The following is a 25,988-nucleotide window of genomic DNA, read 5'->3' on the forward strand; positions in this document are numbered from 1 at the left end:
AAAACGGAAAGTGTGCCACATAGAAGGGGACAGAGGGAGTACAAATAACGATTAAAAAAGTAGCATTTAATACACTAAATCAGTAGTAATAGATAGATACTAGAGAGTGGGTACATAAAAAGGAAAATTCCAGGAAAAGCTATTGACACATTTCACACAAAGTTGTACAATTTGCACGTGAAGGTCAAATAGAAATGATAATGATTGAGACCAAATATCATGTATACGCTACAGCCTACAGTCCACATCTATCAACAACTTGCTTTAACATTTTATCATTTTCTTTCGACAAACACAGGTTTATTTATAGAAGAAAGTATTACAAACAAGAGGACAATCAAAATTAGCGCTATGTCAAGGATATCAGTCAAGGGGATATGGGTCCTCAAAGAGTTCCAAGGACTTTGATGAAGTTCAAAACAGAACAAAGTGAAAGGTGCTTATTTTTTATGACGTTTAAAGGACTAGAAGGGATCTGGATATTCATCAAAATCAAGTCTCTGTCCTTTTTTATATATAAGGTCAAGTTAAAAATCAAGTTATGTCAAAAAAACATGTCCGAGGAGCAACTCATAGTGGCACCGCATTTTTTTATTTTTATTTTTTGTTTGATGACATGGGAACCCGCAGCCGCTACCCTTCGGGTGGCACCGCAATTTTTTATGCAACTTAGAAACAAGCGACATCCGAAATAAACTGACCTTCTCAAAAGCCTTCCGTAAGACAAGGTGATCATATGGAGTAGAAGGAATGGTTTCCGAAAACCATGGTGGGTTGTACCATCTTCTAAGTCCTCCTGCACATATAATCTAGTCACACATAGCATGAATAGTTCTTGAAAGCAAACACTTGGAAGGATGACTTTCATAACAATGACGATTTTAAACATTCCCTTCACACCAAAGACTGAGATACACTTTACGTCCATCCAAAAATCGAAATGCTGTGCTCCCCCATCCCATACTCCAAGATTTAAGCTAATGTAAATAATATTCCCGTCATTTGAATCATATGAAATACTACTTTATTTGGTATTTTATCTACTGGCTCCTCTAGTTTAAAAACTCAATAGCTCCTTTTGATTGAGGTTTCATTACACTGACCTTTTATCTGGGGCAAATAGAATCTTATCTTAAGGGAAATATTGGAGACGCATTGCACTTACAATTTTCTTTTAATCCCTAGAGGGTTCGAAAGTAAAATATAATCTGCTTAGCTAGTACTTAAGTAAAAAACAAAAGGATTTATGTCAATTAATGTCACCAAAAGTACATTCTAGCACCCACTATCCCAAAAGAATCCTCAAGTTTGAAGCTGCATAGATTATCCGAAAAGCAATTATTATAAGTTTTTGATAATTGTGGTATCCAGACCAGCTTGCGCGCCTCGACTAATTTCACAGGATACCCACTACCTCCTACCAGCACAAGTAGAAGGTAGAAACAATTTTGTGCAACAATGACATGTAGATCTTACTCTTATGGTTGACCAAGAGATAAATAATTACACCTTCATTAAGGGTTTTAAGACTGTTTACAACAGGTTCCAAAAAATATGCCATAACCAGGAAAAGTATGTTGACCATACAGGAAACATGATCAACTATCAAGATGAACGAAATACAAGCTCAGAGATGAATGTCATATGGGCATACCGTTTTTGCTTGAATAAATATGACCGGGAAGGAAGCTAACAAATCGCTCACAATCATCACTTAAGGCTTTCATCTCCGAGGAAAACCATACGGACCCTGCATAAAAGTAATATTTATTTCAAGACATTGCTTGCATATGCATATGCAAAGTTGTTTAAAATTTAAACTCGTGCAGTCTAAATTACATGATCCAATGGAAGCTTTTGTTTTTTCCTGTATATGCAGAAAGAGCTGAAAGCAAATTGTGGAAAGATAAAATTATTGATATGGGCAACAATGTGAATGTAAATCAGCAGTTGTTTAGACTGACTACTCAAAACAACTGGAATTAAAACAAACATGTTTGTCCACTTCAATGTGTAAGGTTCCAAGTCAAAGAGCTACATTCTACCTTATGTATCTCCTTTTCCTTTGAAGGTGAAATATGTAACACCAAAAACACACTTCATTTTTCTACTTAAGGCATTAAGAAGCGGCTCAGAATCAGTCAGGCTTTTGCTATCCATAGGAATACAAAGTGTAGTCCAATGTATACATGGGCTACACACACTAAAAAGATGGACTAAACTTGGAAGGGCAAACACAGCAATACCATAAAGAGAATGAAGAGCTGCATATATTACAAAAATGAGATGACATGTGCATCTGCCATTCATTTCACGATCAAAGACACATAAACTCATCCATCCACTAAAAGTAAGATATGAGGATAAGGAAGATAACAATGATGGTGGAGATGAGGATGAGGGATCTGGTGACGACGAAGAAGGCGAAATTTTTAGGTGGGACAGCTTCTAGAAGTTTGTTAAGGAGACCCAAAGGTAATAAAGAAGCCTGGCCTTTACTTTAAGATGCGTTGGAAGGGTTATGGCCCGGATGAAGACACTTGAGAGCCAATAGACAGCTAAGATGGTTGCCAAAAGAAAATAAAGGACTTTGTGACCAAGGGCTTCAAAGCTAGTGTTTTGCCATTACCCGGGGAAGTAAACGTCATATGTGGGGGCCCTCCTTGCCAGGGCATAAGTGGATTTAATCGTTTTAGGAACTCAGAGAATCCATTAAAAGATCCAAAATATAAACAGCTTGAAGTATTCATGGGCATTGAGGAGTTCTTGACACCAAGGTTCGTGTTAATGGAAAATGTGGTGGACTTGGTCAGGTTTGCATATGGTTTCCTTGGAAGATATGCATTGAGCAGACTTGTTAGAATGAACTACCAAGCACGGATGGGAATGATGGTAGCCTGGGTGTATAGACTTCCACAATTTTGTATGCGTGTCTTCATGTGGGATGCTCTTCCGAAATTGCTACAGTAACCGTTGCCAACACATAATGTTGTAGTGAGAGGTGGCATTCCCACAGAAATTGATTAAATGCAGTGGAATCTGAAGAGGGCCTGAAGGTCAAGCTAAAGAAAGAAATTTTTCTTGAGGATATACTCTCGGATCCTCATCCTGTGGAAAATAATGAGCCAATGGACAAAATGGTTGCCAATAGAATACATTTTTTTTTTTTTTTTTTTTTTTTTAAACTGGTAAAGTTGTATTCCTCAGCATTAATGGTATGCTGGAGACCTCCAAAAAGTTGTTAAGAACAACCTAGGCTACTTACAAAGAACCTAAAAGATCTACTAACTGTTCAGCCTCTTCTATACAATGTTCTTTACACCAAAAATAAAATGTAGCAATTTATCTTCCTTTGACTTTCTGGATGCTGCTAATTCTGTCTTCAAAACACCTGTCATGTCTCTCCCTCCAAATTGTCCAACAAATGCATGGTGGAATTAATCTCCACCATTTCTTCTGGCTCTTACTGCCCCCCTCTCCTAATCCAACAACTTAGAAGATCTGATGTATGCTCAGGCATAGTCCATTTGATCTCTGTTAGAATGAAGACCAAAGACCATAACTGAGAAGTGAATTTGCAATGGAGAAACAAATGATTATTTGTCTCTCCTTTCTCACAACATAGGAAGCACCTGGAAGCAATATGGAACTTCCTTCTCTGCAGTGTGTGAGACAAGCTCTTCTGACTACCAACAAGTAAAGCACTTAACCTTTGTTGGTGCCATACTTTTCCAAACATGCTTCCAAGGACCTGGCCTGATCTGAGGATCCAACTCTGCTTCCTTTTTGTAGCTTTTTCTTACTGAGAATGCCCCATCATTTTCATGTTTCCATCTGAAGGTGTCAGGAGCTGTATTAGTACCACTAAAGCCATCCAGAACATTCATCAGCGCAACAAAGCTGTTTAAGGTACGTTGGAAGGGTAATGGCCCTGATGAAGACACTTGGGAGCCAATAGAGGGATTTGATGGTTGCCAAAAGAAAATAAAGGACTTTGTGACCAAGGGCTTCAAAGCAACTGTGTTGCCATTACCTGGGGAAGTAAACATCATATATGCGGGCCCTCCTTTCCAGACTATGAGTGGATTTAATCGTTTTAGGAACTCAGAGAATCCATTACAACATCCGAAAAATAAACAGCTTGAAGTATTCATGGGAATTGAAGAGTTCTTGAAACCAAGGTTCGTGTTAATGGAAAATGTGGTGGACTTGGTCAGGTTTGCACATGGTTTCCTCGGAAGATATGCATTGAGCAGACTTGTTAGAATGAACTACCAAGCACGGATGGGAATGATGGTAGCGGGGGTATATGGACTTCCACAATTTTGTATGTGTATCTTCATGTGGGGTGCTCTTCCTTCAGAGAAATTGCCACAATATCCGTTGCTCACACATAACGTTGTTCTGAGGGGTGGCATTCCCGCAGAATTTGATTAAATGCAGTAGAGTATGAAGAGGGCCTGAAGGTCAAGCTAAAGAAAGAACTTCTCTTGAGGATGCACTCTCAGATCCTCCTATCATGGAAAATAATGAGTCAAGGGAAGAAATGGTTGCCAATAGAATACTTTAAGGAACGTTAAAAGGGTTATGGCCCTAATGAAGATACTTGGGAGCCAATAGAGGGCTTCTATGGTTGCCAAAAGAAAATAAGGACTTTATGACCAAGGGCTTTAAAGCAAGTGTTTTGCCATTACCTGGGGAAGTAGACGTCATAAATGGGGCTCTCTGCATTCAAGCAGAAGTGGATTTAATCGTTTTAGGAACTCAAAGAATCCATTACAAGATCCGAAAAATAAACAACTTGAAGTATTCATGGCATTCAGGAGTTCTTAAAACCAAGGTTCGTGTTAATGGAAAATGTGGTGGACTTGGTCAAATTTGCACATGATTTCCTCGGAAGATATATATTGAGCAGACTGGTTGGAATGAACTATCAAGCACGGATGGGAATGATGGTAGTTGAGGTGTATGGAGTTCCATAATATTGTGTGCGTGTCTTCATATGGGGTATTCTTCCTGCAGAGAAATTGCCACAATATCCGTTGCCCACACATAATGTTGTTGTGAGGGGTGGCATTCCCACATGATTTGATTAAATGCATTAGAATATGAAGAGGGTCAGAAGGTCAAGCTAAAGAAAAAACTTTTTCTTGAGGATACACTCTCAGATCCTCCTCCCGTGGAAAATAATGAGCCAACGGGTGAAATGGTTGCCAATAGAATACTTTAAGGTACATTGGAAGGGTTATGGCTCTGATAAAGACATTTGGGAATCAATAGAGGGCTTAGATGGTTGCCAAAAGAAAATAAAGGACTTTGTGACCAAGGGCTTCAAAGCAAGTGTTTTGCCATTACCTGGGGAAGTAGATGTCATATATGGAGGATCTCCTTGCCAGGGCATAAGTGGATTTAATCGTTTTAAGAACTCAGAGAATCCATTACAAGATCTGAAAACTAAACAGCTTGAAGTATTCATGGGCATTGAGAAGTTCAGTTTGAAACAGAAGATATATATTGAGCAAAGGTCCATGTTAATGGAAAATGGAATATCTGTTGCGCATACACAATGTTGTCAGTGGACTTGGTCTAAAGAAAGAAAGACTTGTTGAAAATAAAATGAACTAGTGTTTTGCCATTACGGGGGAAGTAGACGTCATATACGCATAATGGGAATAATGGTAGTTAAGGTGTATGGACTTCCAGTTTTGCAATTTTGTATGCGTGTCTTCACGTGGGGTGCCGGTCAGAGAAATTGCCACAATATATGTTGCCCACACATAAGAGCCGAAAGGTTATTTTGAGGATGGGATGAGCCGGGGAGGGACAAAATTTAGATTAAATGGAAGGTTTAGAATATGAAGAGGGCCAAAAGAAAATAAAGGACTTTGTGAATTGAAGCCAAAAAAGAACTTTTTCTTGAAGGAGGCATCTGATCCTCCTACCATGGAAAATAATGAGCCAAGGGACGAAATGGATGTCAATAGAATACTTTAATGTATGTTGGAAGGGGTATGGTCCTGATGAAGACACGAGAATGCTTTAAGGTACGTTGGAAGGAGTCAATAGATGGCTTAGATGGTTGCCGTTAAAAGAAAATACTTCAAAGCTGGAAGTGTTTTGCTATTACCAGAAAGTATCATATATGGGGGCCCTCCGGAAAAAATTGCCACAATATGCTCGTTGGCATAAGTGGATTTAATCGTTTTAGGAACTCAAAGAATCCATTACAACATCTAAAAAATAAACAGCTTGAAGTATTCATGGTAATTGAGGAGTTCTTGAATCCAAGGTTTTGTTGATGGAAAATGTGGTGGACCTGGTCAGGTTTGCACAGGTTTCCTCAAAGGATACGCATTGAGCAGACTTGTTGGAATTAACTATTAAGCACGGACGGGTGATGTTCTGAGGTGTATGGACTTCCACAATTTTGAATGCGTGTCTTCATGTGAGGTGCTCTTCCTTCAGATAAATTGCCACAACAATATATGTTGCCCACACATAATATTGTTGTGAGGGGTGGCATTCGCGCAGAATTTGATTAAATGCAGTAGAATATGAAGAGGGCCTGAAGGTCAAGCCAAAGAAAGAACTTTTTCTTGAGGATGCACTCTCAGATCCTCCTCCCGTAGAAAATAATGAGCCAAGGGACGAAATGCCATATATTGATGAGCCCAAATATGACTTCCAACGTTTCATAAGATCAAGGAGGGATGGTGCATTGAGTACTGTTTCGGCCCTTCAGTTAAATGAAGATGACTATCAACGTGTATGTCAAATTCCCAAGCGAAAGGGTGCAAACTTCAGGGACTTACCCAAGGTTCGTGTTCGTGCTGACAATATTGTTGAATGGGATCCCAATGTGGGAAGAGTAAAACTTACATCGGGAAAGCCTTTGATCCCCAACTATGCGATGAGTTTTGTTCGTGGAACTTTACCAAGGCCATTTGATTGTTTATGGTGTGACGAAATTGTTTCAACAGTTGTTACAAGAGCAGAGCCCCACAATCAGGTCATACGACATCCACTGCAGGACAGAATGCTTATTATCCATTAAAATCCACGGCTGCAAGGTTTCCCTGACTACTACAAATTTACAGGACCCATAAAAGAAAGGTACATACAAGTAGGAAATGCAGTTGCAGTACCACTGGCCCGGGCTTTAGGGTATTCTTTAGCATTGGCATTGAAAGGATGGTCCGGACAGAAACCATTACTGTCATTGCCACCTAACTTTCCATGTCTAGAGGAACTGGTCTCCAATGAGGAGTCCCTAGATAAACTGTAATTATCTGACCATCACACAAGCTGTTCATCCCTTGGAAGAATTTGGGGCTGATCATTCCAATTTCAATCATTCATTAGTTTACTTCAAGCAGTTTGCAGTTGTTGCAATGGAAGTTCTGCATTAACATTATATTTTTTTTAGTTGCTACATTAGGCCAATGGAGAGGAATAGAGTTTTTGTATGTATGATTTATTACTATATTCAGATTGGCATAAATGAATGCAACTGAATGCAATTGTTTAAAAAAAAAAAGAAAAGTGGATAGAGTTGCTGAATTGTTAAGTCAACTGCATCAGGTGCAAGGCTCCACATATTATGAAGATTCCTTGGTATGGAAAGGGTCAAATACCGGGATGTTTACAGTTAAATCAGCCTACAGAATTCTGATGGGCAATAGCCAGGATGACAGAGGTTGGGCCTGAAAACAGATCTGAAAAATAAATGCACCTTCTTAGGTGCTATGTTTTGTATGGATAGGGGATAGACAAGTCTTTAAGGAGGGGTTACCGGCTGATCTCCAGATGCTATCTATGCGAAAGGGAGGTTGAATATATTAACATCTATTCCTACACTGTTTTGTTACTTCTCAATTATGGCACATGTTCCTGAGTATTGGTAATATGAATTGGGTTATGCCAAAGGTATCAGTTGAACTTCTGAGATGTTGGGGGTGGAGTAGTTGGTGGTGTTAGTCAGAAGAAATGGTGGCAAAAGATTCCAGCAATCATATGGTGGACAGTCTGGATGGAAAGGAACTTCAGGTGTTCTGAGGACAAAAGGAACTCCGTCTAGAGAATAAAATTGAACCTATATATTACTTTTTCTTTTTTGGTGTAAAAGAAGTCCTGTAAATGATAGTGTCCATGCTTGATATCATAGAATCCCTATAAGTTTTTGTTGTAAGGGGATTTCATATTTTGATATTCTAGAGATTGTATTATGTTTTCCTTTACCAGCACTAACTTTGTGTTGTTTTTTAATGAAATGTTACCATTATTAAAAAAGTGTGATCTATCTCATCTAAAAGCTTAAGCTGTTAGAAAGAGCACACTTTTATTTACTTAATTGTATTCTCAACATGTCTCCTCACATGAGGACCTGATTCTTCTCAGTCCAAGCGCATGGAAATTCGTTTAGATAACGAGTGGCAATGAGACTCAAAACCAGGACTTCTGCCTGCTTTGATACCTTGTTTAAGAGTGTGATCATCTCATCTAAATGTTTAAGTTGTTAGAGAGAGCACACTTTTATTTACTTAATTATATTCTCAACAGGTGCTTTACACTCGAAACACCTAAAATTCTTTCCCTCCATAGTACCCAACATACACAGGCAGGTATTGTTTTCTAGATTTTCTTGAGTTCGTTGTTTCATGAGTTGAGGCTCCAACATAGCAGTAAATCTTTCACAAAGTTAGGCATGACCCAATTCGGTTTAACTATAAAGAGGTGGCTTCCTTCTCGTCATGTTAATTACGTGATAGCATATGCTGCTCATAACTATGCCCCTTCTTTAGAGATTGCTCTCAGTAAGGCAAGCTTCACAAGTCACTTTGTAGGGGGCTTTGGTTTTCCATATTTTCCTTCAGAGCCAGTTTGGAAAGTTGGTTTCCCCATGTTTAACAGGATTTTACATAGAAAATTCCTTGTCTTTGCACCTTCCAAATAAGAGAATCAAGATCTTCAACCGTAGGGGTCACAACCGTAAGAGTCATGCAACAATATGGTCAATCTTGGTATCTCCTCAAAACATTGCATTCTGAATTTCAAATTCAAATTGCAATAGTTCCAGCACCAAAGCACTGACTTCCCAATGTCCATAGTGCGGTTATAAGATCGGGGAAGGTGACTTTTAGGAGAGAGTATCTTATTCGCCCATCATGCAGCATTGCATCTTCCTCTCATCTCCTTTCTATTCTTCTGATCTTTCTTGAATATCAGAGTTAATTTGATTTGGCTACATGCATTACAAGACATGGTCAATTGAACATCTAATCGTTTTTGGGTTTGAGGCTCTTTCCATAGGTTCACTCTTCCTTTTCAATTCAAATTATTAACTGTTTTTTTAAGCTCAGGTTGTTCAATTGTTTGAATTTCACCTTCGCTCTCTGCCACGTTTTTGTTGAGCGGCCCTACACTTTTTAACCTCTTTTTTAACTAGTTTAAAATTTGAACCAGGCCTGCGCTAGCTTTGGTGTTAAATTTTGCAAAGTTTATCCGTTAGCAGCAGATGTCTCTAGATCTGCCCCTTGTTCCTTCTCAAGCAATGACCGCAAAAAACTTACTTTATTTGAAACAACGATAAATTTCTGTAATCCGAGCCTTAGTTTTGTTTACCTGAAGATGGCGATGACTGGAATTTGGGCTAACATTCCCATCTTTGGTGAAAGCCATAATAGAACTATTTATCTTCTAACAAAACTTAGCTCATCACCTTCCTTCGGTCCTTCACAGTGATCTTATCCTATATATATCCTTGGCCAAGATCAATTTCAAGAATCCACAAATATCGCAATTAAAAAAAAAAAAAAAAAAAGTCCAGTCAACATGGATGGACAAGAAAGCCTACTGTACTCACCCCTCAAATCCTTTTTTCCACCTCAGCTTTAGACCGTCCTGAATGCCCAACAATCAAATAGTAGGTAGCCCTTTTTCATGTATAGCAATGCCCTCCAAAGAATACAATTCCAACTGTATGACAGTTGGAAAAGGAATAAGGTGTCCCCCAATCTCAAAAACTCCACCCAGAACAAAAATATTCTTAGGCTATAGTTTCCAAAATCGAATATCGCATCTGTTGACCTTTTTTATTTAACAAACTGACAAAAGACTTAACAATTTTTTCTCTTCTCTGTTTCTTCAAATTAAAAATGCTCCTATACCAGATTTATGTACTGACATTTTCCATCAGGTGATTAAGCAGGCAAGGCTGCTGCCGTCTTATAGGACTTTAAAACAAACAACAATATCTTGCTAGTCATTTCTCTTATAACTGGTGGTCAGAGGTCCTTAGTCGTACCTCACATTGTTGCATAGCTAGGCTTAAGTTAATGTTGGTTCACACGCTGTACGTTTTAGTCATTGGAGTGAGACTCGCTGAAGGTTGGGTTAAACTAGCAAATATAGATGTTCTTGTTACAGTGTTCATCACTTTGGCAAGAACTACATATATGATAGTGTCCTATTATACATCATTTGTTTAAGAGACAGCATAAATAAGAATTATAGTAGGCAAAATCACAAGGAAACAACAAAGGGACTTCACATAAGTTAATGTTGCTTCACACGCTGTAGGTGTTAGTCACTGGAGTTTAGACTCGCTGAAGGTTGGGTTAAACTAGCAAATATAGATGTTCTTGTTACAGTGTTCATCACTTTCGCAAGAACTACACATATGATAGTGTCCTATTATACATCATTTGTTTCTGAGACAGCAGAAATAAGAATTATAGTAGGCAAAATCACAAGGAAACAACAAAGGGACTTCACATAACTGACATACAATTTATCAAAAGGGTAATATGCCAAAGAAAAATTATACAAAAAAGCTACATACCATCAAGACCCCACCCCATATAAAGGGGAGTAATGCCAATGGCATCCCGAGCAGCGATGTAACTTTTATCGCGGGTGTCAAGAAGAACAAAAGAGAACATCCCATCCAACATGTCGATGAAGTTTTCTCCATATTCTTCGTACTGCCATAGGTATATCCCACAGTACATATACAGTAAGAAAGAAATTATAACAGGAAACCTTATTTTCTTACTAAAATTCATGTTTCCTCTAAAGATGAGAGCTTTAAGTCTAGGTATTTTGAAATCATTCTACCATCAGAATCTGAGAAGTCATGTATATTCATCTAAATATATTCTTAAAGTACTTACAAGATGGGCAATAACTTCACAGTCACTGCCAGTTCGAAATTGATGGGACTTCAGTTTTTCCCGTAATTCCATATGGTTATAGATCTCCCCGTTAACCTATAAGCAAAAGGAGCAGATATCAATCTTATGGAAGAAAGATTTGTCAAAATCAAGCTATGGAAGGTCACAGTAACCGGACAAAGAAGGCTCCTGAAAAGTGTGTGTATTAGTTTTTTAGCTATTTGACAAGGGAAACTTATCTAGAGCACCAAAATTAAAAATAAAGCATCATGAAAATACCCATACCACCATTAGCACTTTATCATACAGTTAATGCAAATGACAGAATTATATCTTCTGCAAGCTTTTTGCCTGTACATTTATCTTTTGAATTTCAACCCAGAAAATGCAATCATGCATATCATTCCTGTATCCTAACACAAATGATACCATTTGAACTACAAAGATCAAACCATTTAAGTTTGTGTGTGGCTTCAGAAATTGAAGATCCAATAAAAATGTATTACCCTTTTTTATAACTGAGGAGTCCCCAAGAGCCAGTGGTGGACAGTTCCAAATAAGTAAATAATGAGCCCGCCCCATAACAATTAAAAAAATGGTGAGCCCGCCCCTCTATCCTTCTCCACTTCAACAAATTACCTATTTAGATACAGAACAAATGCACTATAAAGCACAATTAGAGAAAGTATTTAAGAAATATTGAGAATTTTGTAGTCAAAAGAAATAACTATTGGATTCTCTAAATAGCAATAGCGTCATATCAGATTGGATAGTGCCAATGTTTAAATGTTGTTTAATCACATTCTCTGATAATGCTACATATCTCTCCTAGAGAAATTGACCCTCAAAATCTGCATATATTTCAAATACAATGGCTTTTGTTTTTCAATTAAAAGGAAATGCAACCACAATTTGGAAAAAGGAAGGCCAGAATCATCCCGGTCGATAAAAGCACAAAGGAAAATACAGGAGATATAATTTGGAGAAGCAGCAGCTTTCAGAAAAGAAGAATGTCCTTCAAAAAGTCCAATAGATGAGTTGGCATAATCCTGACAATGTGAGAAGCTCACACAATTGATTACGTTCTTTTAAACAAAACTCACACAATTTATTATTAAATCACCCACTTCAATGGACACTTGTAAAAAAAGTCACCACCTTGACAAATTTTGCAAAAGCACAATTTTTAGTGTTATGCTACTACTTACGTTTCAATATATGTCACGCGGTTTGAATGGGCACGGTGTTTAAGAAATAAAGAAAGACTTTTTTGGACTTAAAAAGATCAAGTTTGTGCTCTGTAACTAATATATTATTGCCGATAAGTTGATTAAAATACTGCCTAGACCTTCACATCAACATTTTAAAGATCACAAACTGGAAAAGCAATTCATTTTGGGCATTGCACAACCTCAAAGCATAAAACAAGTCAAGAAAGTGAAACTCAGGGGAATGGGATTTGACTTGTGTTGCATAGAAAAGTTGTACTGTTACATGACCCGCAGATGTTTCAATAAACTGAGCGTAAATACTGATAACGGTAAATTCTCTATGCTCACCTAGTCAATCGCCTTAAGAACTAAAAGTTTCTGAATCACAAATCCTTTGTTTTACGGTAGTCACAGTAAAGTAGAGAAAATTTACCCTAAAAGAAAAGCTAGTACTATAGAAGATCAAAAGACACAAACTTTGTCCAAAGTCCATTTACTGCTATGATATTGAAGTATTTAAGTAAATATTTTCCTACCGCAACAATAATGGTCTTGTCCTCATTATACAGTGGCTGATCTCCAGAAGTTGGGTCCACTATTGCCAACCGTTGATGAGCAAGATAACAGTCATCATGGGTATGCAATCCACTCCAATCAGGTCCTCTGTGGCGCAACCTACAATTAACATCACATAAAAGACAAATTAGGAAGATTTCATGTGATAAGAATCCTGTCTACTGCAACGTAGAATATGAGAGAGTAGTAATAATTAATGCTTATCATACTCCAAAGCAAAGCCCAGAGAATTGTATTCAGAGCCCAACCCAAGATCAATTAAAAAAGGCGACGAAGTAAGCAATTTATAATATTAGAATTGGGAGTTGAAAGATGGGATCTAAAGACATTGTCGATCAGCGTTAGCATCTTGGGTACGAAATGTACGAGATGTACATGATTGTCCTCAAGATTGGAACAATGTCCCTTTTTTTTTTGAGTAAAAGGTAACTTTGTATTCAAACAAAAAACTCATCATATGGTGATGAGGTATAATCTTACATCCCTTGGTAGGCTGAAACTACCCTGAAACAACAAAAAAAACTAGAGCTTACAGATGTCCTATAAAATCAACTAAAGATTCTACTTCCCCCACCATATCCTGTTTACACCAAAAATAAAGTAAACTAAGGCACTTCATCTTGATCTTTGAGTGCTGCTGCCATTAAGAAAACATCTTGCATTCCTTTCTTTCCATAGTGTCCACCAGAGCTGGTATATTCTCCCACCAGTTCTCCTTAGATCTTCTTTTTCCAATTCCTTTCCAGCTGTTCAAAAGTTCAAAAGTGGTCTTTGGCATGACCCAACTCACTCCAAGTAAACATAAGAACATGCTCCACAGATTTACAGCTGTTTTGCAATGTAGGAACAGGTGACCATTGATCTCTGTTTCTTGTCCACACATAAAACACCTTGAGCAAATCTGAGTACCTCTTCTCTGTAACACTTCATGAGTTAGGCATGCTCTTCTGATCACCAACCATGTACAGCAGGCAACCTTATGAGGAACTTTGACCTTCCAGATTAGTTCCCAAGGCCAGTCTACTAGCATTAACTGATTGCTATTCATGTTCCAATAACAAGATTTTACTGTGAAATCTCCTTGTTATGCAGCTCCCAGACAGGTTATCAGGGCCAATTGAGGTGCCCTGGAAGGTACCTAAAATCTGGAGCAAGTTTGTTACTCTGTCTATTTCCCAATCGTTCAAGGCTCTTCTAAAAATCAAGTTCCACCCTTGATTGCTCCACAATTGAAAGACAGTGGCATTTTTCTGAAGGCTTATGATGTATAATGTCCCTTGTGAGAGAAAAAAATGTATATGACACACAGCCAGAGAACGGTGAAGTCACTCTATTACTCCGCCCCTCCAAGTTCTACTTCTTTTAAGTATGAAATTTCCAGAAGCTTTTAATAAGATCCTTAATTCAGACACAAGAGTAAAAGTAAGTCTCGTATAGGAAGTTATTCTTAATGGAAAAGGATAAGTTCTTTAGGGGAAAAGATGTCCGTTTCCCATTTACTAATTGACCTGTAAGCGGTTCTCAAGTATTGAAAACTTTCAGAAAAGCAGGAAAAGTTAAGAAAGTCAATTACATTGTAGGTTAGTTTTTCACACCTCTCTCATCTTGAGAAACAACACCAAAAGAGAAAGGAAGCCTTTTTGTACCAAATGCACCTTAAGCACACTACATTTTCTTCCATCAATTAACTGAGATGAAAGTTCTTCAAAGCTATGTTTTGTGGAAAAAGCCTCAGATATTATCATTTGTGCAGCACCTAAGAGCTGCATATCATGCCTTAAGCAATATCCCCACCAATTTCACAGTGAAACTGAGAAATTAGGAGGGCGTGGAGGCCAAAGATTACGGTAAAGGGTTAGTAGATTGTCAGGTGTATTCCTTTTCCTAACAGGAGTTTTAGAGTTTTTCTTGCTTTTGCTTATTCTTATATCTCTAGTACTATCTGATTGTTTCTTTCGCTTCATTTATCTAACTATCTTGCAGTTGTTACTGCTTGTTGCTATTGCTTCTTTTTCCTCACCCCTTGAGCTGAGGGTCTATCGGAAACAGCCTCCCTACCTTCACAAGGTAGGGGTAAGGTCTGCGTACACTCTACCCACCCCAGACCCCACTTGTGGGATTATACTGGGTTTGTTGTTGTTGTTGCTGTATACTGTAGTAAATCTGCCTTCTGACTAAAAATACGTAGCTGTTTCCAAGAATTAGTGGCAAACTTCCATTTTCAAAGATAATTCATTAATATTCTAATATTTTATCTACTAACTATCTGATTTGAATATAATTCAATAACCATTCAAGAACCACAAAAGGCCAAACAACAGAAACTAATACAGTCTTGAAGGAGAAAGATAACCCAACAACCAAAAATGTTACTCCCACTGTCCCAATTTACTTGACACTTTTCACTTTTCAAGAGTCAAACAAGAAAATCTTTGACCGCAATTTATTCGTATGCCCTTTAAATATTTTAAATTGTTAATTAATGTGACTTACAGTACTTTTTATGTAGTTTCTAAATACGTAAATTATTTTTTCAAAAACTTAAAAGATTGTATTTCCGAATTCACAACCAAAATAAAGAAGTTTCACTCTCGATATACGAACTGTATCGCATTAATTGGGACAGAGGGAGCAGCTGTTTTCCCAGGCATACGTTGCAACTTCCATTTTCAAAGATAATTCATTAGTATTCTAATATTTGATCTACTAACTATCAGTTTTTTAACGTAATTCAGTAACTATGAAAAAAAGAAAGAATGTTATTCAATAACCACTCAAGAACCATAAAAGGCCAAACAACAGAAACTAATACAGTTTTGAAGGAAACAGATAATCCAACAACCGAAAAATGTTAAACTTTTTTCTACAGTTACCAGTTTAAAGAGAAAAAAAGAGAACAACAACTATAACAAAAACAAATCTAAGACCAACAAATCCACGAATACCAAATGTATAACACATCCATACATGTGTAGACAGGAAAATTTCCAACAACAACCAATTAAACCATCAACAACACAAAGAAAGAACAATGTGGTATTATATTAGAATCCAATAACCAAAAAAAAACAAACAAAATATATTAAACCTTCTAGAAAGTTCGATGATTCTTGAACGTTTAGCTTGAGAATTATCAATGCAACCAAAAACAGCAAGTATTCCACACATTTTTTCCCTCTTTTGAAATGAAAAAAAGTGATAGCAGTTACTGGTTCCAACGAAATGATAGGAAAGAGGTTGTTTAATATATATATGTTGAGTTTAAATTAATCAGAGCCGTTAATTTCTCTGACCAGTTTTGGAAAGATTCTAACTTTAATTAGGGTTTAAGCGCTGATTAAGATTCGCTTAGACGGGTCCCATTTAGGATCTGCGCCTTCGGACAAAATTACGCTCTCTGTCTATGTTTGAAAATTATTTACACTACGCATCCCATACTTTGTTCAACATATTTGTCTATAAACACATTTTATACATGATTATATAATTTTTACAAGGTTGATACATTATATATAATATTTTTGCCTCAGGTATAATGTGGTATAATATTGTATATTGAGAGCTTTGTGGCGTAAATTTTTCAAAAGCTGTATATTTTTGAAAATTTCCCCTAACTCTCTATCAAATTTGTGGTTGAAAACAAACCTTACACATTGTACAGCTATAAATCATTTCATTAATGGAAAAAGGAGAATTTCAAAGTTAAGTTATTTCTAATTATATAAATATGACTTTCTTTTCAGGAGAGACTAAAAAGAAGTGTGCCACATAAATTGAGACTAAGGAATATTTGCTTGGTCCTAATTTGTGTGACATGTTTTAGTTTATCTAAAATATTTCTTTTATTTAAAATAATTTATTTTGATTTTAAATCATGTTATAAAATAATAAAGCAAAGAAGAACAATATTGTAGACAAAGAGAGAAGAGAGGAATTCTTTATTTCTCTTGTTAGGGATGATATACAATGAAGAGAACATCTCTATTTATTGGAGAAAATTAACTTGGTGCCACAGTCACAAACCCTAAAGTTTTTCCTAAAGATAGACATTCATAATTAAATAATATTTATAACACTCCCCCTTAGATGTCTATTTGATAGCTAATGTGCCTCGTTAAAACCTTACTAGAAAAATCCAGTGGGAAAAAATCTAGTGAAGGAAAAAGAGTACACATTTCTAATAATACGCTCTTTGGTTGTCTCATTAAAATCCTTACAAAGAAAACCCAGTGGGACAAAAACCTTGAAAGGGAAAAAGAGTACAACACGTATTAACTCCCCCTGATGAGAACCTCAATCCAAAAACTTAAATCTTCACATCTCAATCTTTTACATCATCTTCTCGAAAGCTACAGTTGGTATAGACTTGGTGAATAACCAGTGATATTATCACTCGAACAAATCTGTTGCACGTTGATATCACCATTCTTCTAGAGCTCGTGTGTAAAGAACAACTTTGGTGAAATAAGCTTTATCCTTTTATGAATCCACTCTTTAGTTGGGCTATGTATGTTGCTACATCTTCAGTCTTTGGATAAAGTTGCATCGACATATAATATTGTTGAAACCACTCCAAGTGCATTCCTGATTGTTTTATAAGCAGATGTTATCTTTATATGATTTGACTGTCATGTAGAACAACATCGTATGACTGTAATCCCTTATAGTCATAGCAAAATATATAAATGCATCAATTGTTTAAAGATATGGCACTTCAGGACCAAAGAATTCTGCAAGTTTCTCATTTCAACTTCTTTCAACAGATAATATACTGCTTTTGAGAACTCCTCAAGAGTTTCAATAATATTCAAGTCATCAACTTGCACCAACAATATGACAGATTTTGATTTCGATAAAGACGCAAGGATAAATAGTCATTTGTGCCCTTAGTTAGTGAATATTCATTAGAGTGATAAAATCGCGTTCACCTTGCTTAACTTAATTCATATAAGAATTATGAACAAATTTCTACAACTTGTATATGCTTCAGGAATTATCATATAATTTTGTCAAGTAATTCATATAGGCTGTGACAACATCTATTTCTATTTAAATGATGTGACATCTTCTGGTGTTTGGACAGCAGGTCCACTAAGTTTTACGCTTACCAAGATGCGTCATTTCATTTGATAATAATTTTTACGTTAGCATGCATTATAGACGTAGAATTCATATCCTCACAATCTTTTACAATATTGTGCTATATTGTACCAAATATATCGTCGACGAACTATCATTTGTATCGGTTAACAATGCGACATAACTAATTGAGATCTTATCACTTTCGTTATTTTTAGGTACCTAAACCTCTCATAAGGTTTTATAAAATGTTATATCGTAGGCTCTTCTAGAGCACATTGCCTCCTTATAAGGATCATTGATCATTTGCTCCTTTTTCTTTTCAGTGATTATTGTGTTGAAACCAACTGGTCTACCACGCTTCATGCATGTTGTAGAGTCTATCCTTCACGGACACGAATTTAATAGGAGCATTTTGTAGCTGAAATATGAAATTAGATTTGGGTCAGCAAATGCTTATAGCATTTAACTCGAATTACTTTTTGAATAAGGATCATATTAATGATAATTCACAACATATTTCCTAGGTACTTATTCTCTCCCCCTTATGTTAGAAAATCTAACATATATCCCATCTTCTTTGGGGGGAATCCATCATTGTGCATCATGGTAGATTAATTAATCATATACCACACATCAAAAAAAAAAAAAAAAATTGTTAGATGGAAATATCTGGTTCCTAACCCTGACCCAATTGTGAGGGGAGAATTTATCATAATTTATTGGTCTGATACAATATATCATATCTCAGACCAGCACATGAAACTTTATTCTCATAAGCAATGATTTAGCTATTTATCGGAGGCATTCAATGCCAAACCAGCTTGGATATAAACCAGCATTAACAAGATGAATTATCTTGATTACATAATCTGAAAATTGTGCTCTCTACTCAATTATTTTGAGCAAGTAATTTTGTAAACGTCAAACTGCAGGTTGACAATAAACCCACATGTGACCATCTCATTGATGCATCTATTTAGGATATCTCATAACAGGTGAACGGGCTCATATTCCCCTTTTATATATTTTCAGAATTTAAGAAATTCGGTCCCAACATTAGCTAAGTATTATCAACTTATCATGAGAACAAGCAACATAAATAAAAATTTGAAGAATCTTCTAGTTCTTCGATAATGTTCAATGCTCAATCTTCACATCATATTTGCATCGGGATGGCCAAACTACTCATGCCGACTAATAATTTATTTATACTAGTATACTTCAAGTTTAGCATGCCATGTGCTATTTGTTTTAGTAAAGTTCTGATTTACTATGACATGAATTTTATATCAATATAAACTTCTGGTTTATTGTTTATGTGATTCATCATGCTTATATTTGTAGTACAAATCGGGTCACCTTTCATATACCTATTTCTTACCCGTAGTAACTTGAAGATATTCAATCTTCCAATCTTTTGTAGTATTAATCATTTTTTATCGATCGTGCTTCGGGTTCACAACTTGTGTTTCGATCATAACGACTTTGTATATTACAATACAACATGAAATGACATGATAGTATATAGGCTCTTCAGGAACCTTTAATTTATTCCTCATAATCATATATTGTTTGGACACTACTGGTGTCATGATTCTAGTAGACAAATAATTAGGCTCTTCTGGAGACCTTGATCATTAATTTTATACTATTAAATATTTCTTAGACATTTTTCAATGTCTTACTACTTCAGGAGTAAATTTCAAAGTTATGCTTCTTCGGGAGAAAAGTTCAAAACCTTACTACTTCAGGAGTAAATTGTACTACTTCGGGAGCATACTTTAGATTTTACTACTTCAGGAGTAAATTTCAAAATCTTACTATTTCGAGAGTAAATTTTAGGATTCTGCTACTTCGGGATTAAATAATAAAATATTCAAAATATTTCTTCTCAATTATTTCACGTCTTCTAGAGGTGGGACGTGATATTTTCACAACAAGAGCATGTCTGTATTTATAATCCTTACTATATATCATCACATTCACTTCAGGGAATGGATCTGTATTTGCAACATGTATCAAACGTTTTCATTCTTCAAGAATGGGACATCATAAAAGATGAACGTGCCTTAACCATATAACCTCTTTTGAGATGTTGCTACTTCAGGAGCAAATTGAGGCATACATATAACATATAGTTTTTTTTTTTTTTTTTTTAATATGTCTTTCAAAATTATCATAATAAACCTATGAAAATACTATCACTTCTGATGATTAATGATGACATAGAATATAGAATCACTTCGGGTGGTTGTACACCTAAATCCTTGTAATAAGGAGCCTTCCGAGAAAAATTAAAAACCAAAGATAGACAATAGTTTAATATATCGCTAAAATGGTAAATTAGAAGACGAAATATTGTGATAACAATCCTACCTGTCACATCAGTACTTGAAGAACAATGCTTGGCAATAAAATTTTCGATATATTACACAAAAATCATATGGCCATAAAGTTTAATGCCATGAGTATGCTAATAGTGATTTATTCCACAAAATTTCTCTTTTTATTTCATTATTCTCTCCCCCTAATTTTGAAAAAATTGTCTCATCAAATCGACAATCTGCAAATCGAGCAGTAAACAAATCTCCAGTTAATGGTTCAAGGTAGTGAATAATGGAGGGCGAAACCCAACATATATTCCTAATCTTCTTTGGGGACCCATATTGGTGCGATGTGCTGGTGCTACAGCCACATATACGGCACATCCAAAAATTCTTAGATGGGATATATTAGGTTCTTGACCCAAAACCAATTGCAACGGAGAAAATTTATGATAATTTCTCGGTTTGAGATGAACAAGTGTTGCTGCATACAAAATAGCATGACCCCAAACAGATGTGGGCAACCTCGTTTTCATAAGTAATGGTCTTGCAATCAACTGCAAATGTTTAATTAATGACTCCGCAAGGCCATTTTGAGTGTGAACATGAGCTACAGGATGTTCAACTTTTATCCCAATTGATAAAAAAATAATCATTAAATGCTTGGGATGAAAACTCTGCGGCATTATCAAGGCGATTAGACTTTGTCGGAATATCGGGAAACTGTGCCCCTAATCGAATTATTGTGCCAATAATTTCGCAAACGCTAGGTAGCGAGATGACAATAGGCACAGATGAGACCATCTAGAAGAAGCATCTATTAGGACCATAAAATATCTAAATGACCCAGTAGGTGGGTGAATAGGTCCACAAATATCCTCATGTATACGTTCCAAAAATTTAGGGGATTCAAACTCAACCTTTGTAGGTGATGGCCTAATCATTAACTTGCCTTGATAATAAGAAGGACAAGAAAATTCATTATTTAAAAGAATCTTTGTAGTTCTTTAATGGATGCCCATTTGAATTTTCTATAATTCGTCTCATCATTATAGATCCAGGGTATCCCAACCGATCATGCCAAAGTACAAACGTATTGGAGTCAGTAAACTTCTGGTTTACGACAGAATGTGCCTCAATTACACCAATTTTTGTCCAATATAAGCCAAAAGACAAAGCAGGAAACTTTTCTATAACAACTTTCTGGCGTAGATATCCTTGGTGATACCAATATATTCAAGATTTATTTTATCCATTATTTTAATATGGTATCCATTTTGACGGATATCTTTAAAACTTAATAAGTTCCTTCGGGACTTAGGAGAGAACATGGCATCGCTTATAATGAGTTTTGTTCCCTTAGGCAAAATTATGGTGGCTCTTCCGGAGCCTTCAATCAAACTAGTACTACCAGAAATGGTATTAACATTTGCCTTACCCATAAGTAAATGAGAAAAATATTTCTTGTATTTGAATATTGTGTGTGTAGTAGCAGAATCGATCAAACAAATGTCTTCATAATTGGATTTTAATCTAAACTTGCTTTGAGAATTATCCATATCTTAGCCTTCGAAAATTTCTTGAGACGGTAGAGCCTCGTGCTGACAACATGTTATAAGATAATAAAGCAAGCAAGAACAATATTGTAGACAAAGAGGGAAGAGGGGAATTCTTTATTTTTCTTGTTAGGGATGATATACAATGAAGAGAACATCTTTATTTATAGGAGAAAATTAACTTGGTGTCAAAGTCACAAACCCTAAAGTTTCTCCTAAAAATAGACATTCATAGTTAAATAATATTTATAACAAATCATAAGTTTTAAGAAGTTTAATCAATTTTATATTTATTCAAATATCACCGCATAATTGAAATTGAGGGAGTTTGTTAATTTAATCACTACCCCACAGCCGATCCTAAATATACATTTTTTGGCTACTTATAATTTTCTCAGCAACAATTTTAAGGTAGAGATTAGCCCGACACAAGTAAATAGAATCTCATATTATCTCGTTTCTTACATTTTTTTATTTTTAATATATTATTTTAAAATTCTCCATTTCTTCTATAGTTCATAAAATATTATGGGTATGCTAGAAACTACTTAAAAGAGGTCGAGATTTTTTAGCAAAAAATAAATGATAAAGGGATAATTTATATAGTTTGGAAATATTGGACTAAATATAAGTCCAAAGATCACCGAATTTTGTAAATGTCCTTTGATAGACTTGTATGGCCATATAAGACATGCCCAGAGACAAATTTGACCTCTTTGCAGAAATTATATTGCAGAAGCTTTCATGAATGAAAACAAAAGAATCCATCTTCTATCTATATAGAATTGGAGAGGCAAAAGATGAATAAGATGACAAGTGTCATCACCACAAAATAGAATTTACAAAATAAAAAAAAATTATAAATTGCACAGTTAAAAAAACTACTAGGAGCTCGAGCAAATTTATCAGAAAATAAGTAAATAATAAAAATACAAAAAAAATATAAATTCACAAAAACTGCAAATTTACACAAACCTATAATTTACTACTAATGTTTAATGGGGGTAAGAAACGTGGGGTTGTGTAGAAAGAGAAACGGGGGGGGGGGGGGGCGAGTTGTTATTGTTGTTTCTGCTGATTACATGTTCTTTTTTAAATTTCAAAGTTTAAATCTCTAAATAATTAATTTAAAATTTTGAATTTAACAAGATTAGTAACCTTATCTCTAGAAAAGACCTAACCCCATAACCCACGTATTAAAAGAAAAAAAACTATTCCTTAACTCCATCACCCACATCTTCTTAAAGCCCTACTATTCCTAAAAAAATTATCTGATCCAAACTATACCAGCATATTTCAGCATTATCACAAACTGTCACAATTGAAATGATCAATATACAAATGGAATTGTGCACCATATATAACAAGATTTATTGATCGGTCAAAGTGTTATCCATATCAAGAATTCAAGTTAATCAAGAATCAAGGCCGTCAATTCAAGGAGATCCTTGGTTTTCCATGCATGATAAGTTTGTGAATTTCATATATTGTAAGTTTATCATTCGAAGTGTCATTTAGGTGGATGCATGGCCTTTACATCTTGTCACGACCCAACTAGAGGGCCATGACGGGTACCCGGAGCTAGCCCACCGAGCACCACCTTTCAGACTCATCATCAAACTCAACCTGAACATACACCATTCTCAACACAAGCTTATCATGAAATGATCTTCGAATATCTCTCAAAACATATATGTACATAAGCCCACGAGGCTACAAGATGATGTACAAAACATACACTAAAGAGATCATAAGACCACTAATACCCATATACATATGTATCTACGAGCCTCTAACTGGAGTACTGAGATCATAAGAATGGGACGGGACCCCGCCATGCCCCAATATGTACACAAAAGAATATACTAATAAGCGGCAACTCCGGAGTAGTGGGGTGCTCCTGTATGTCTGCTGGATAAGCTCCTAAGAATCCGGACCGTCTCCCTGTCTACCTATGGCATGACCACAACGTCCGTAAAAGAAAGGACGCCAGTACGAATAATGTACTGAGTATGTAAGGCATGCATATCAAACATAATAAAGAAATGAGATAGCGTAAAGTGAAGGAACAACCTGTAACTGATTACCTCTTAAGGCGGAATCATGCATGCTAGCTTTTATATTAAATAACATCATATATATATATATATATATATATATAGCCGGCCATATATATATATAGGCACGGTGTATCATCATTAGCCCGCGTCCGGGTAAACATCTCACGCCCACTGCTGGTGTCCGCTCTACCAATTAGGCACGGTAATCATCATCATAGCTGCCCACTACGCTTATCATAGTGGTGTCTCCGCCCTCCGGCCAACTAGGCACGGTGTGATCATACATAGAAATAACATAAGGCATGCATGAGAGCCCAAGTGAAATCTATAACTCTATCGAAGTGACGTAAGGTCGGTAGCCTCTGATTATGTTATGGATCAAATATTATCGCTAAGTCTCACCTTCAAGGAACTAGTATCATGAGGGGAGATGGCCAACAATGAATAGCATCAAGGAAATTATGAAATAAGGTCATTAAACTCATAGTAGCCTCAATTCATAAGCTGTGGAATCTCTAAAAGAAAAATCATGATCATCATCATTATCATAGAACACATCTTATCTCTTTCTCATAATAAGCTCTTTAGAATCTTTAACTTTCAACTTTTTGGGATGTAAGAAGGTCATGGAAATATAGAGAGGAGATCATAATATAGAAGTCATGCCTTTGAAAGAAAAGGGACTAGCCTTACATACCTTTACGTCTCTTTAACTTTATCGACTAAACGCCTTCCTTCCAAGCTCATGATTCTACATTCAAGAGAATTCATACTAAAATTAGATAATTGAAAGCATCCTTAGGTCTCAACTAAGACGACTAAGAGCTAACGAAAATTGGGCAGCATTTCCTTTGTTTCGACAACTTTCTTCACATAATAAACAACTCCCAAATAGCAATAGCAACACCCATAATATCATAATCAATAGGTTTCTCAAGTTAAACATTATTCACTTCTCAAATTCACTTTCAGAGTCATCCACAACCATGACTACAATACAACACCATACTCATTCTTCACATAATACTTCCTAAATGACATTAGCATCATTCATAACAAGATTATACTCATATCATACTAAGAATCATGACTCAAATTAACTTACTACTCAAAGTACCATTATTTCCATATTTGAGCTCATATTTTACTTTCTTCTCTAATCCAAGTCTTTCAACCACTCAATACTTTTAATAACATGAAATAGATGTAAAACTCACCTTTGATTATATAGAGATGATCTTTGGATAAAGATACTTCACTTGACAAAACCCCAACTTCAATACCAAAGGAATTCTTGACTCCCACAAACCCTAGTGAGCCTCCTTGCACTTGATTCACTTGATTCTTGGTGTTTGATCTTTGATTTCCCCTTGGATTTGTGTTGATACGGTATGAAGAAGGTTCTAGAGCTCTCTTGGATTTGTGTTGATATGGTATGAAGAAGGTTCTAGAGCTCTCTTGAGGTGTGGAGAATGAGGGAAATGAAAAATATGAACTTGGGTCCTCTTTTTATAAAAATTTAAAGGCTGCCTGATATGGTTTATACAGACAATTATACGGTCCGTATAAGTGATAGTATAATACCACCAGTGAGTGACCCTTCTCTGTACAGGTTATACGGACCCTTATACGGATCGTATAAGTGGTCTATAACTTACATTTTTCTGAAATTGTTCCCGTTGCTTCGTTTGACTTCCAAACCTTGTGGAACCTTCTTGGCACTTGCATAATACTTCATTAACAATGTAGGGAGCCTTATAGCTCCTCCTTAAGATGTTACTAAATCCACATTAGCTCGGTTGTTACAAACCCTTCCCGAACATAACTTACACTTCACTTCCTTCAACGAACTTAGGTTCACCGATTCATATAGCTTCAAAATCTTGTAGTACGCACTCGAAGGATATCAAGTACTCTCCTTAAGGTCATATGGACTCCATGTCCTCCTTGAGCTCGCGTTAATCCATTCACAGCACATCACCACGAAATGTCCGAGGTGTAACACATC

General features: G+C 36.1%; 1 protein-coding gene and 2 pseudogenes across 1 annotated transcript in view; 2 read left to right on the top strand and 1 right to left on the bottom strand.

The window, feature by feature from the left end:
* Nucleotides 1-16,234, bottom strand: part of LOC132061206 (asparagine synthetase [glutamine-hydrolyzing] 2-like) — an 18,253-nt gene extending 2,019 nt beyond the window's left edge. The window contains exons 1-6 of the mRNA XM_059454060.1: nt 16,047-16,234; nt 12,919-13,057; nt 11,172-11,267; nt 10,841-10,982; nt 1,655-1,750; nt 702-796 (exon numbers count right to left, since the gene is read on the bottom strand). Of these exons, the coding sequence (XP_059310043.1) occupies nt 702-796; nt 1,655-1,750; nt 10,841-10,982; nt 11,172-11,267; nt 12,919-13,057; nt 16,047-16,126 (648 nt within the window). The 5' untranslated portion in view covers nt 16,127-16,234. The remainder of the gene's footprint in view (nt 1-701; nt 797-1,654; nt 1,751-10,840; nt 10,983-11,171; nt 11,268-12,918; nt 13,058-16,046) is intronic.
* On the top strand, nt 1,840-4,437 carry LOC132060440 (DNA (cytosine-5)-methyltransferase CMT3-like; annotated as a pseudogene).
* Nucleotides 4,798-7,372, top strand: LOC132059496 (DNA (cytosine-5)-methyltransferase CMT3-like; annotated as a pseudogene).
* Nucleotides 16,235-25,988: the final 9,754 nt, after the last annotated feature.

This window comes from Lycium ferocissimum, chromosome 6 (assembly GCF_029784015.1).
Source record: "Lycium ferocissimum isolate CSIRO_LF1 chromosome 6, AGI_CSIRO_Lferr_CH_V1, whole genome shotgun sequence".
Lineage (NCBI taxonomy): Eukaryota > Viridiplantae > Streptophyta > Magnoliopsida > Solanales > Solanaceae > Lycium > Lycium ferocissimum.